At 32.9% G+C, this 14,537-nt stretch overlaps 1 protein-coding gene across 1 annotated transcript in view; it reads right to left on the bottom strand.

Moving 5' to 3' along the window:
- Positions 1 to 14,167, bottom strand: part of Vta1 (vesicle trafficking 1) — a 71,971-nt gene extending 57,804 nt beyond the window's left edge. The window contains exon 1 of the mRNA XM_046450477.2: positions 13,996 to 14,167. Within this exon, the coding sequence (XP_046306433.1) occupies positions 13,996 to 14,107 (112 nt within the window). The 5' untranslated portion in view covers positions 14,108 to 14,167. The remainder of the gene's footprint in view (positions 1 to 13,995) is intronic.
- Between the last annotated feature and the right edge of the window lie 370 nt (positions 14,168 to 14,537).

Here is a 14,537-nt window from a genome sequence, read left to right as displayed (position 1 = left end):
AACCCATTTAAAGTAAGACCACAAATGTCAGATATTAATGAACTTAAATTCACCATGTCCTGCATTCAACAAAAAAAAATCACTAAATATGCCAACAGATTAAGAAAATGTGACCCATAACAAAACAATGAACAGATCAAACGATATCAAAATAATGGAAATAGCAGATGTAAGTCAATACTAGGAAATATACTACGAAAATATTTAAAGAAACTGAGTAAAAAGGAGAAATGGAACATAACACAAAGGAACTCAAATGGAAATTCCTAGGGATGAAAAATATAATACCTGACATGAAAAATTAACTGGCTATGATTAATATTATAGAATCCAAAAAGGAAATGATTAGTGAACTTCAGAACATGGCATTAGAAACTAACCTAAAATAAAACAGGGAGAAAAATGATTGTAAAAAAAAAAAAAACAAAAAACAAAATCTACAAGGCTCAAAGACCTTGTTTTTGGATTATCCATGTAACTCAATTCCTAAAGAAGGGAGAAGAGTGGCAAAAAAAAACAAAAACAAAAACAAAAACAAAAAAACGCTGAAAAAATTTTACATTTTTAAAAAATGAAGACGGGAAAGAAAGCTTATTTTTCAAACAACAAAAGCTAAAAGAATTAAATGGCAGCAAACCTGCAAAATAAATGATAAAGATCTTCAAGGGAACAAAAAGACATCAGATTTAAAACTTGGATCTACACAAAAGAATAAAAAGAGATGAAAACTGTATTCATGTGGTTAAGTTTAAAAAAATTATTTTCTCATTTTATAAGCATCTTTTATTGGAATGTATACTTAAAAAGAAAAAAAAAATCTATTAGAGGCTATATAGCATATGTGTATGTACATTACAAGACAACCACAGAAAATGACAGGAGAGGTGAAAAAAAAGTAATTACCTTATATGTGAGGTTATATATTATACCATGATAATACTAAAGAGGAGCTGGGTGTGGTGGGACATGGCTATGATCCCAGCTACTTGGAAAGGAGGCTGAGGCAGGAAGACTGAAAGTTTAGAGGGAAGCCTGGGCAACTTAGCAAGACCATATTTCAAAATAAAAAATAAGGAGTTGATGATATAGCACTGAAATAAGTAAATAAAATTAAGAGTTATATAAAAAAATTATGAACCTGATCTATTACTTTGAGTTTATTATCAAAGAAAGTAAAGCTCCACAAAGTGAGGTATATTTGCCCAAGGGCACACAGCAAACAAGTGATAGGTTGAGTCTGGCACCAGAGTCATCTTTCTTTATACATGCACATAAAATTATATATAACCACATATTTAAATTTGTGACCCATAACCAAAAGAAATAAACCAACAATCAACATATCAAACAATATCAAAATAATGGAAATAGCAGATGTAAGTCAATAGTAGGAAATATGTTATGAAAATATTTAAAGAAATTGAATAAAAGGAGAAATGGAACATAACACAAAGGAACTCAAATGGAAATTCCTAGAGATGAAAAATATGTTTTCTGCACCATGCTTTTGTATACTATGTTGTAGACATCTTCTGTAAAAAATATAGCTCCATATCATTTACCTAGTTACATAATATTCTATTATATTAATGTACAATAATGTACCTGAACTTGCCCATACTGGCATTTAGATTTCTCAATTTTATTTATTATAAAAAACAGTTATATGTCTACTTTTTACAGTGTCAACATTGCCTTTAGGTGAAGTCTAATACACTGGACTAACACATTAAAAAGTCTAGTTCTCTTCATATGGTGACTGTTTAATCAACTTGTGATCATTACAGATTAAGAAGATATTAATCTGATAGGAATCTTACTGACACAATCATTAATTGGCTGATTTTTTTTTTCTTGAAAGGAACTGAGGCCTTAGGAGAGTAGGTGGTACCTGAAGTTATAGAACAGATGGTAATGCATATAATTTTAAATTTTAGTTCAAGAAAATGATGCTCACTAAAGAAAACTGAATGGAATGTGGCAAAATGCTAATGGTGATGATTTTAAGTATGAAGCTATATGCTTACTTTATTTTTTTCTATGCATTACAAATTTTCTATTATAAATACATATTAATTAGACCAATGGTTTTCAAGGGAGGCAAAAATAACACTGCTTTTTGGGGAAGCCAGAAAAGTGGCGGCTTACTCATTTTTTAATTTTGTAATCTGTTAATGCAATGTCTGGGGGGACAATTTAAAACAGTGATATACTCCGGGAAAGGTAGCAGAATACAACAGTTACTAATAGGGCATTATGTAAAAATGTGGATGTGTAACCGATGTGATTCTGCAAGCTGTATTTGGGGTAAAATTGGGAGTTCATAACCAACTTGAATCTAATGTATGAAATATGATATGTCAAGAGCTTTATAATGTTTTGAACAACCAATAAAAAAAAATTTAAAAAAATTAAATAAATAAATACATAGTAAATACTTAAAAAAAAAAAAAAAAAACAAAAACAACAACAACAAAAAAAAACAGTGATACACTGAAATGTGCTGGGGAGTCCTGACAAGAATTCGCCCTTCAAGATGCTAACAGTATTTCCAAAGATAAACAAATATAAATTGAGGTTAAAAACAAACAAACAAAAAAACCCCACAAAAAACAAAAAACAAAACTGAGAAGCCCTGTTAAAGCACAGTGGGAAGGGAGGGTAAATATGATCCATCTGTGATGAATTTGAGCAAAAGCAGGAACTGAACAAACATGGTTATTGAAACCTATTATAGAGAATCCTATGCTGCTCAAAAAGGACATAAAGTTACACTTTGAAAAGCAAATGTAATTAGTATTTAAAAAAAATCCTTATCAAAGATGTTTACATTTGCCTGGGTACTAAAGAAAGAAACGAAAGCTCAAGATGTGTTATTTGACTCCATAGACCCCTATTCCTTCAAGCTCATGTTTTTTTTTGTTTCTTAAGAGATATAAAATGATTTACTTTATTCAGGAAAAGAGTATTAAAATGACTATTGTTACAAAATAAAATTAGTATTTGTATGTATGTCCATAAAAACAAATGATGAACGGAATGCTGATTAAGTTAGTAGTATACTCTTCTGTGCATTTTTGTTATTAACTTGTCATTCCCACAGTATAGTATCCTGAGGTAGTCTATAATAAAAAAAGAAGTACTTAAGCAAAAGAACTATGGTCTCCAATTTATCATTCAGATTCTGAAACCAGCAAAGAAATAAAAGAACTGCTTTTATTTACTAGTTAAGCTTGTCTGACTTTTAAAAATCCAATTTCTGTGTGATCAAAACAACAAAAATAACAATAGGAAATAGATTATTAATGGCTAATCTCTATGTGGATTACCATCTAATAACAAAGAAATCCAGTATTATTTAGCTTTTACTTATAATAAGTTAAATTTTTCTATATGTCCTGTATCACCTCTGAAATAAAATAAGCAGATGAACTAACAACTTCCTAAATATTTAATTTTCCCTTTGATCATATAAGCAAGTGAAATCTCTCAGGAACATTTATATACCTTCATTGAAAGTCTATTGATTTTACAATGTCACCCCCTAGAGGAAACTTCAAAAAAAAAACAAGTGTGAAACTTCATACCTTTAGTTATAACAAACTTAAAAAAGGAAAGGAAGATCTTTCTGGCTTTAGCTTTACCTACAGGATTAAACTTGGCAGTATCAAAATATTTATCATACAGTGTCTGCTGTTACTAGAAATGCAAAAGAAAATTTCTGCTTTATTAAAGGGAAGGGAGATGCAATTCAAAGATATAGGGTTGTTAACAGAAAGTCTGTCCTTCATTTCCATTCTCCACTTTTTCACTGTCTTTTTGTCCTCCCAGTTTAACTATCCCCTTTCCCCTCAATCACTCTGCTGCTTATTCAACAACTTGTCCTCTCATTATAGGCTACTGACAATTTTTTATTCAGCCATTTCTCTTCTGACATCTGACAATAAGTTCCTGAGTCTATCACTTAGTAACAAAAGGACCAGAATCACAGCACAGACCAAATGAGGTATCTTGAAGGAAATCATTATTGTTACAAATGCCAACAGCTGCATGTTAGTTGCCTGGCTTCTTGTTTTGGTGACAACTATATGGTTATTGTTCCCTCCAGGGACCACTACTGCAATAAAATCCAGGTCCTTTTAGCAAATATTTCTGGAGTTCCTATTCTTTCAAAGCAGCAAGGGAACAAGTTGGCTTCCATAAGTATACAGTTTAGAAGAGAAGACAAATAAAAATGAAACTAAGGTAAAGCCACAGAAGACAGAAAAGACAAAGCAAATATGTACCTGAAAACTAGGGGTTTAAATGAAGGCCTCCCAGGAAAAATGACTTCAGGCTAGTAGTACTTTCAAGATAAAAATGGAGTTTGTGTGGTGGGAAAAGGAAGAGGTGTGGAAGTAGAAAAAATAATGAATGTTCAAGTCTTGGCAACAAGAGAAAGTAAGGTACCAAGAGTGGAATGAAATTGATTAAAACTACAAACTATTATTCGAAATTCAAATCATAAGGGGCCACTGAGGACACATTTTTTTTTCTGACTGATATGAAGCTCCTAACAGGTGGCTTTAAAAACATTTTTTGCTTTTCATAAAGCTTTATCTTACTTTTATGGTTTGAAATATGCCTCCTTAATAAAACAGAAAACTTAAAAAAAAAATCACCATCTCTGAACCTAAAAGCCACAACTTTCCCCTAAGTACACACATACAAAAATATACATTAGATCATTGTGTATATATAATTGTGTACCCTACATTTTCATATAACTTTCCCCTTACAGAAAAAAATGCTTTGTAATTTTTACACGATTAAAGTAACCATTTCCACAATAACATTTTTATATATATTAACATATATACATATAACATTTATATACATATAACATTTATGTGTATATTTATATATGCGATATCACATATATAAATATACACATAAATAAGTAACTACTCAGGAAGTCTGCAAAAGTTTCTTAGTATATTTGTGATTATTTCCTAAAGATGAATTTCCTAAAACCAGAATACTTCATTATAGATATTTTTTATTTTACCCAAAGGCCTTCAAAAACTTTCTATCAATCCACACTGCTATGTCAATACAGGCTTTACAACATTGATTGGCACTCAGGTAAAACTTTACCATTTTAATTCACACTTATTACTAAGCTGAATGTTAATAGTTACTATTTACTTTTTCATGATTTGTATGTACATGTTTTTTTTTGTTGTTGTTCAGTAATTAATGGGAGTCTCAGTTTTAAAAAATATATATATTTGTGTTTTATGTATTAGAGATACTGATCCTTTGTCCTGTTACTGAAAATGTTTTCCTAATGCATTATCTATTACATTAATTTGTATTTCTTGTGTCACAGAAGTTCTATATAGTTAGAGTACACTACGTCATTTACTTGAGTTCTTTCATTAAACATTTGAGGCAACAGGAATCACCTGTTTGAAGCAGAAACTAGGAAGACACAACAGTGCAAGTGTAAGGTGAGGGTATACCAGAAAAATTCAGATGAAAAATTAATGAGTGGTCAGTTGTGAGTGAAGGGAAGTTCAGCTTTTAATTTTCAGCAATTTGAAAGTATGGCAGAAATAGAAGATATTCTAGAAAACTTAATATATCAACATTAGCTCAAGCAGATTTTTTTTCAATAGAATTTAAGAAATACATTAAAATTCCCAAAGATTACAAGAGTTTTGCTTTATTGATGACTTCTTAACCCAACTAAGTTGAAAAAGATGTGCTCTTCTCAAGAATATTTAAGAAACTAGCATAACATTACCCAAAATCCCAAAATGGTAACTTAAAAATAATGATAATGAAAGAACTAAATAGTCTCACTTAAAAACATTCTTGGGAGAACACAGACAAAATAAAATGAACTAAGTAAGAAAAATAATAGTTAGAGTCTTGATGTCCCAAAGCACAATACAAAAAAGAATAGAAAAAGACAGATGTTACCAAAATTACCATCTTTTTGTTTGTGCAATACTTTGTTATGAAGACGAAAAGACAAGCTAAAGACTGGGAGAAAATATGTGCAAAACAAATACCTGACTGAGGACTAGTAACCCAATGATTTAAAAAAAGGGGGTGGGGGCAGAAACTTAAAAATTTCACCAAAAAAAAAGCACATGATAAGATGCTCAACTTCATGAGCCATCATGCAAACAAAAATTAAAACTCTGACACACAAATTAATGCTAGGTACAGGAGTGCATATCTATAATCTCAGCAGCTCAGGAGCCTAAGGCAGGAGGATAGCAAATTCAAAGTCAGCCTCAGCAACTTAGGGAGGCCCTAATCAACTTAGTGAGACTCTGTCTCAAAAAAAAAAAAAAAAAAAAAGTTTGTGTGTGTTGAGGATATGACTCAGTGGTTAAGTGTCCCTGGGTTCAATCCCTAGTATCTAAATAAATAAAAAAACAAATAAATAAATAAATGCTATGCTGAAGTTTTGGAGAAACAGGTTCACTCATTCATATGTTGTAAGTGGAATGTAATATGATACAGTCACTCTGGAAAATCATACTAATTTCCTTTAAAATTAAATGTACAATCACTAATTTTCTAGATTAATGATAGAAAACTAAAAGTAATGAATTGCTGTAAATATAAGTCCAGAAATTATACTTCTGGTCTTTTATCTCAGAGAAATGATAACTTATGTTCACACAAAAAACTGTATATAAACATTCTAGCATTATTTGTAATATGTATATATTGGAAACAAACATCCTTCAATGGTCAAATTGTTAAGTTTTAGTATAGACACATGATGGAATATGACTAAGCAAACTAACTTGGATCAATTTCCAGAGAATTGTACCAAGTAAATAAAAGCCAATTCCAATAACTTACATATTGTATGATTTCATTTATATAACATTTTTGATGATAAAATTTAAGAACCAGAGAACAGGTTAGAGTTTATCAGGAGACAGAGGTGAGGTAGGGGTAGAACGGAAAGTAATATGGTTATCAGTAGGCAACATGAATGATTTTTCTCGTGAACTATTCTTTCTTGATTAAGGCTATAGCTACAGAAGTATATACTTGACAAAACTGTTAAGAACTAAGAATGTATACACACAAACAAATGTAAGTAAAACTGGGAAAGTCTGAGTAAGACTTGTGAATTGTATTAATATTAATATTTTGGTTGTGATGATATATTTTAATTTGGTAAGATATTTCCACTGGGGGACACTGTGTAAAAGGCACATAGGGTCCCTCTCTCTGAATTTCTTAAAACTGCATATGAATCTCGAATTATCTCAAAATTCAAACAGGGAAACAATATACATGTTATCTCTATAAATAGACAAAAAGTAATCTGACTTACATTGTTTCAGCATTTCTGAAGTGTTCTGAAAATAAAATAAAAGAGCAAATAACCTAGAAACAAAACTAAGGCAATTTTCGAATATGGTTACACACTGGAGAATTACCATTAAGGCCAGAGATAGGTCATTTTTGGAAATTATAATAAATACTAGAAAAGAGAAGGCACAATGTGTATATTTTATCATGATATGACCTATGACTTATTTGAAAACTGATAACAAACACAGTAAGGCACAGGTTGAGAATCCTTTATTCAAAATGCTTGGGACCAGCAATGTTTCAAATTTTGGAATATTTGAATAAACATAATGAGATATCCTGGGGAAGGTACTCAGTCTCAAAGTGAAATTTTTTTATGTTCTATACACATTTTGAAGGCCATTTTCTATAATAATTTTATTAATTTTGTGTATGAAATAGTTTCATGATGTGGAACCTTCTACTTGTGACATGCAGCACTCAAAGTTTCAGATACTTAGTGTTTGGATTTTGGATTACACAACCTGTAATAAATTATAAAATATACAGTATTGGGATCCTATTACATTTCCTTTCTAGATTAGTGGTAGAAAACTAAAAGTAATGAATTGCTGTATATTTACTTATTCAATTAAAAAAATAACAATCATTCACTATGTCTTAGTGAAAGAAAACAAGATATTAATTCTTGTCCTCCAGGAGGACCAAGATTGAAAGGAAAATAGATGTTCATAAACAATACAATGTGTTAAGACAAGGACCACACTAGAATAATTTCTAGACCATCCTTAAGAGGTTATAAAAAGCAATCTATAAGAAATAAGATTGTAGTGAACCAGTAAGAATAAGTTAGTCAAATTCAGATGAAGTCAAAAGGGGATTCCGGCAAAGAGCAGCTGATATAAAGCTTTTATGAATCAGAATGTAGTTTAGCAATATAATTTTAATCTTTTTCTCACAAAAAATTCTTCCTTACTCTAGGAGTTTAGAAAAATATTATTTGCTATAAAATAGAAGAGTATCCCTTCACACATTTTGAAGCTGACATATAAACCTTTTCTTCAAGAAGTTTAAACAGGTTTTAAAAAAGTGAATTCTATACTATAGGGTATTGATTTAACATCTGAGCAGTCATCTTAAATGTTAACCGCCATCTTATGAGATGAGTTTCCCTTTCCTGTACTTCCTCTGCGGGAACACTCCCCACCCTCCACGGTGACCTACCCCATGGTACCATAACCCTATGCCAATCCCAAGGACATGACCCCTTGAAAGCCCCATGGTGCCATCGACCTAAGCCAATCCCATGCTATTCCCCACCCACCTAGCTGACACAAGCACCCCCAGCCTAACACCTGAACATCTCAGGGCCTCTCTCTACTCTCTAGAGGGATGGCCTTTATTTGTCAGCTCTGACAAATAAACGTTCATGTGGATCTCCACTTGGTCTCCGTCCTTCATTTCTGGCTCCCCTGTCTCTCGCTTCTCAGTTTCCTTTCACAGACTATATCCAATACTGATATCTAAAAAATACATCACTCTTCCAATTTTAAATATTTTAACAATGTGGTAACTATCATAATCTTCTGATTATAAAGAGCTAAGAGTCAAGAAAGTTTAATTGTGCCTTTTTCTTTTGAAAATATCTTTTTCTGATATTTCTATTACTTAGCCTGTAGAATTTCACAATAAAGGATGCATTTGTATGCTTAAGAGTCCATTCTTGGTTCTCCTTTATACTTCTGCAACAAAAAGTGTTTAAAAGTTTACAAAATTTCCATGAAATAAAGTATTTTGATTCTTTACAATTATTGTTAATATATAATTGACAACCACACAAATACGTATTGTACATTTTAGTGTTAAATATAAAAAATAAGTTTTTATTGGAAATGTGTCTTATAATCAGTTAAATCAAATTAATATGATTAATACTTTTTAATGAATTTAACATGGAAGAAACAATTCACATAAAAAATTAGAAGAGAATGAAAGGAGTTTGTCACAAAAAAATCCTTGAATCATTTGAATTCCTTCTGGTTTATATGCTAAAAACCATATAATCACCTCCCTTCAAACAATATTTTTAATAATATCTTAGTTGACAATTGAATTAGGTGTGTTTCAAAATTTCTTTAAAAACTAGAAATGGATTTGTTAGGCTATCATTCCAGTAACTCATTTTCTCAATTTCTATGACATATACAAAAATGATATTACAAAGATTCATCGTTTCCCTTGAATCAGTCTTCTTGTTTATTGTACGACACAGTTAAAAACATTAATTTCAACATGGTTTTGCCAAAAAAAAGGTTTAAATGTTTTTATCCCATCATCTGTTTCAAATATATTTTTGTTTAAACAAAACAAAGCATAAACAAATAAAAACAAAACTAGACAAGAACCTCAGAGCCAAAGATTTAGCTCATTAGTTTAAGGAGAAATGTCTAACATATTAGATAAATGGCAAAGCCAGTTGTTAATGCCAAACTACTTTTTCAGAAAAATATAACTTAATATTCCAACTGGAATATCAACCATCCCTTTTCTAAATTTTAATTCAATAAAGCAAGAAGCCACAGAGCCCCTAGAGGAGCTTGTTGTTTGGATAAAATAGAGAACTTTTGCTTTTGGTATTTTTCTTTTGATTGTTATGTGTTGCTCTCAACTTAGGAATTACTGAACAAAGCATGCAGCAATAAGGTCTTCTAATGAAAATTCATATCATTTTGGGAATTTGGAACACTGCAACACAGGACAGTGTTTAAAATGAAGCATTACCCCTAAGAGCAGGAGAATTTTCCCCTCTGGCCCTTGCAGGTAATTTTCCCGATGCTCCCTCCCCAAACCCTCTTATGCATGACCTAGGCCCCAAACCACTCCTGCTAGCCCCCTTGATAAAATCAAAAATGTGGGTGCTAATATTCCTGAACAATTTCTCCCTCTTTTGAGATTCATTCTTGTTCAACTGTTTCTAAAAAGAGAAAAACTCAAGGTGACTCCCTGTATCCTACTAACACTATGTTCTACCCTCTTTCCTCAAACTAGATTTTTTTTTTTTTTTAACTTTCATGACCAGTATTTTAAAATAAGGGCTTAATCATTGCTCTAGTTAATTTTCTTCCCTGCAAGACAGGGAAAGACAAGAAGCTCTACCTATTATCTTAATTAATAGAGGCTTCACTAACACCAGCAATTTGAACTGTCTCATTTTTCTAGACACTTTGGATTTCCTACCTTCTCCCTCAGGGCAATATACCATAACAATAAGAAATCTGACAATATACATTTCTTTGTTAAAATAGAAAGGCAACTGGAAACAGGAGGCAAAGACAGTGGCATACTTTGCTTTCCTGATCAAAAGCACTTGTCAGGAAGAACAATTTTAGAAAAAGAGCTTGGAAGTTGTGAATTGGAAAACTGATTCCTTTAGACTTCGAAGAATATTATAGAATCCCCAGTTTGAAAAGTGTTGGTTATGTATGCTTAATGGACAATTACCAGAAAAGAAATCTTGATTAGTGTTCTGTTGAACAGCAGAGTAAGATCCACAAATACAGCAGCTAAAGCAATCATCAGATGGCAAATACAAACATTTGAATTATTCAAAGTAAAAAGAGTATTTAAAAAATCAGTGGTAACAAAACTATCTAAAATAGTCTTTTTTCCCCCTTCCCTATTAACTTAGAATGATATTCTTTACTTATAAACAGTTAAAATCATCTGATGAGGTTTTTTTTTTTTTATCATTTTGGGAATCTGGAACACTGCAGCACAGAACAGTTTTTAACATGAGGCATTATCCTTAAAAGAGAGATGTATATATGATATATATGAATTATAAAATACACATATTGGGATACTATTACATGTCCTTAATAATTAGTGATAGCATCTTAAAAAGTGACAAACTGCTGTATAATTTATTTATTCAAAAACCAAAAAATTTACAAGTATTCACTATCTTAGTTACTATATCAGGAGTTGGAATTCAATATGTACCCATACAAAACAATCTGGAAACAAAAAATAAAAGTAAACTCAATAAATGGGATAAACAATAAGGTTCATGGAGATGAAGACAGGCCTCCAAAAAATCAACAGAATGTAGAACAAACAAAAATGAAAAATTGTGGAAGAATTAATAACAAAGAAGTTAAAGAGGGAAAGTGCAACATTAATCAGTTTCACTAGGGAACAGAGAGAAAGTAGAAATAATATCTGAATAGATTCTAAATATTTTTCTAAAACTGATGAAAGGTATCTATCTACAGACTCAGGAAGCTAAAAGTCCCAAACAAGTAGACAGAAATAAATAAATAAATAGATAAATACAGGCCTAGAAAATTAGAATGTAAATCATAAAGCAAGAGACTGATAAATTTTAATAGTTTAAAACTGAATTTTTGAAAAAGAATTTCATAGAAAAAAATCAAACTATGAACTGGAAAAGACATCTGCAACACAAATAACAAAGCATTAACGTATATATTATCAAGAAAAGACAGTACAATAGATAAAAGGGCAAAAGTGGTAAATGGGCATTTCAAAGGGGAAATCACATATGGGTAATTAACATATGAAAAGATGTTGAACATCATTAAGACTCAGAGAATTGCAAATATAATTCCAATGAGACACCATTCACCCCCACCATATTTGTAAGAATTAAAAAGTCTAATAACATCAAACATGATGAGTACATTAATGTTCATTTTATTATTCCTTAAATTCAGTATGCACATTATGCATGTTCTTATATATGAAAAATTTTATTAACAACTGGACTTTGCAATAAAATGTGTGTTCATCTCCCTGGGGAGAGCCATTTCAGTGAAATAGTGGAGATGAAAACTAGACTGCAGTGGGCTGAAAAGGCTCTTTAAGAATATAAAGGCAACTACAGACTATAGACAATTCAAGCTTATGTATGGGGTTGGGCAGATAGAGCTGCAGCTTTAGGGGGAAGTCCTGGTGAAAGTTTCTGTTATGTTTTTATTTTTTGAATAAAGAAAATCAGACAGGCTTAGAAGAAATAACAAAAGGGTAAGGAAATAAAGAGTCTGGAAATAAAGAGTCTGGGGCAGTCACAAAGGTACAAAATAACTCATGAATAAGGATTAATTTTAGATGAGAACAAGGGGTCCTATTTCACTGTTATGAGAGATTACTTCTTTGTTGTTCTCCTACCATTTTCCTCCAGCTCTATCCACTCCAGTCACAATGGTGTCCTTACTCTTCCTTCAAGTAGGCCTCTGCCTAAGGATTTTTAAACTTCAATCCCTCTATAAAGAATACTCCTTCCCAAATGTACATGAAGAGTTGCTTTCCAATCCTTCCTTCCATGAAATGTCAACTCAGGTGTGTTCTCTGACCAATTTGAAACTAAAATCCCCTTCACACTCTCTACCACCACTCTAGTACTCCCTATTTCCTTTCTCTGCCTTATTTTTATTCATTATCTTCTAATATTGTATAGAACATATATTTGATTGTTTAACTTCCCTACTCCCATTGTATGTAAGGTTCGTGAATTTGGACTGCAGCTACGGTTTTTAGTAATTCTTGGTAAAAGATAAAAGCTCAACAAATACATGCGAAATCAATGATTAATGGTTCCTGCTTAAAGAAGTATAGTGAAAACAATGCTGTTAACATTTTAACAAAATGAAGTCAGGCATAGAGTATAAACAATTTACTGCCTACAGAAGAGATGAAAATTGAGTTGCATCTTAAATCAGGAGTCTGACAAGCAGAGAAAAAAGGGGGCATTCTGGGACATTTGGGAATGGGGTAAACGTGGAGTACAGTAGAGATGACCAGATTTTAGCTGACCTTACAATGTCAACAACAGAGGACAAATACAGAGCTTCTCCACTCTAAAAAACCTTTTAGAAGATTTATTAGTAGGTCACTTGTTGTATTTGGAGTACAAAATCTATAGTAAAGTTTATATAAAAATACCCCCACTATTCTCTTTAACTAATGTAAAGGAAAAAGTCTAAACAAACTTAACCTGTTTTCCCATAAGCTCTAGATACACAATATGTAGCACAAAGTGGGAATACTGCTAACAAACTTTTCAACTAGAAAAAGAAGCTAGGAGTAAATACTGCCATTGGTGGGAAAGAGCAGTTGGGAGGCGAAACAGGAATTGTCAAATTCAACTATTTAGTAGCATATACTCTCTAATTACCATTTACGAATTCTGCAGTGGACCTGAGAGCTGTCATAACAAACCTGCACTTAACCCCCGTTTTCAGAGTCTATCTTCCTTTTTATCCACATCACTACTATCTTTGAGACACTTTTTCGTTTTAACCTCATCTCAGTTACTCAATTATGCAGCCTATTTCCAGGGGGCAGGAAGCTCAGAAAACCTGGGGGTGTGTTCCAGAGTTCATCAACCCCTTTAATCAGTTCTGGAACGCAATAGAAAGAAACGGGAGAGGCGGTGGACACTATGGTGCTTTGGAGTTTGGGCCATTCTGGGGCTTGTGAAAAGGTCTGGCTCCCTGAGAAGGGCGGGGACCCAGGCGTTCCCAGAGGTCAAAGCTCAGGTCGAAAGCCGGGGGACCGGGCGTGCCCCGAGAACCCTGGGTGGCCTGTGGGCCCCGGGGTGTAACTGGGAGGGGAGTGGCGCGGCGACTCGGAAAGACTCACAGTAATAGGCCACCACAGGGTCCCGCTTGTCATGCTCCTGAGCGGTCCTCAGATGATGCTGTATGCTCTTAAATTGTGGGGGGAGCGGGGGCAGGGGTGCAAGAGCAGCCATCTCTACTCCAGGAATCACCTCTTCCTACTCGCGCGTCACCGACACTTCCGCTTCCGTCTGGGCGGTCGCGCGCGCGAGCGTCGGGCACATCCCAGTCTATCTCTCGTTGCTCAGCGACGTCAAGTCAACTACGGATGCTCAGTAAGGACAAGCAGTGCGCGCCTGGCTCTTGGCGTTTATAGCCCAAAGAGGGCTGAGCGCCTCGGCAGCAATGTTGTACATGACACTGGCGCTCTCTGCTGGTAGAAGGAAGAAGAGTTGTTTTGTTTTGCTTTTTTCGTTTGTTGATTTGGCTAGTGGCAAAAGGAGAGATAACAAAGGGAAAAACAAGAAAATAATGTTTATTGACTGGGAGAAAGAGTAAAAGCCCAATTGCTTTTGGCATCATTCAGCATTTATCCCTTTCATTTATTTCCTCAAGTAATCTTAA

This window comes from Marmota monax, unplaced genomic scaffold, assembly GCF_021218885.2.
Source record: "Marmota monax isolate L192 unplaced genomic scaffold, Marmota_monax_Labrador192_F-V1.1 WCK01_AAM20220418_F8-fsc00030, whole genome shotgun sequence".
Taxonomy (NCBI): Eukaryota; Metazoa; Chordata; class Mammalia; order Rodentia; family Sciuridae; genus Marmota; species Marmota monax.
The sequence above is the reverse complement of the archived record's forward strand: the minus strand, read 5'-3'. Positions and strand labels throughout refer to the sequence as shown.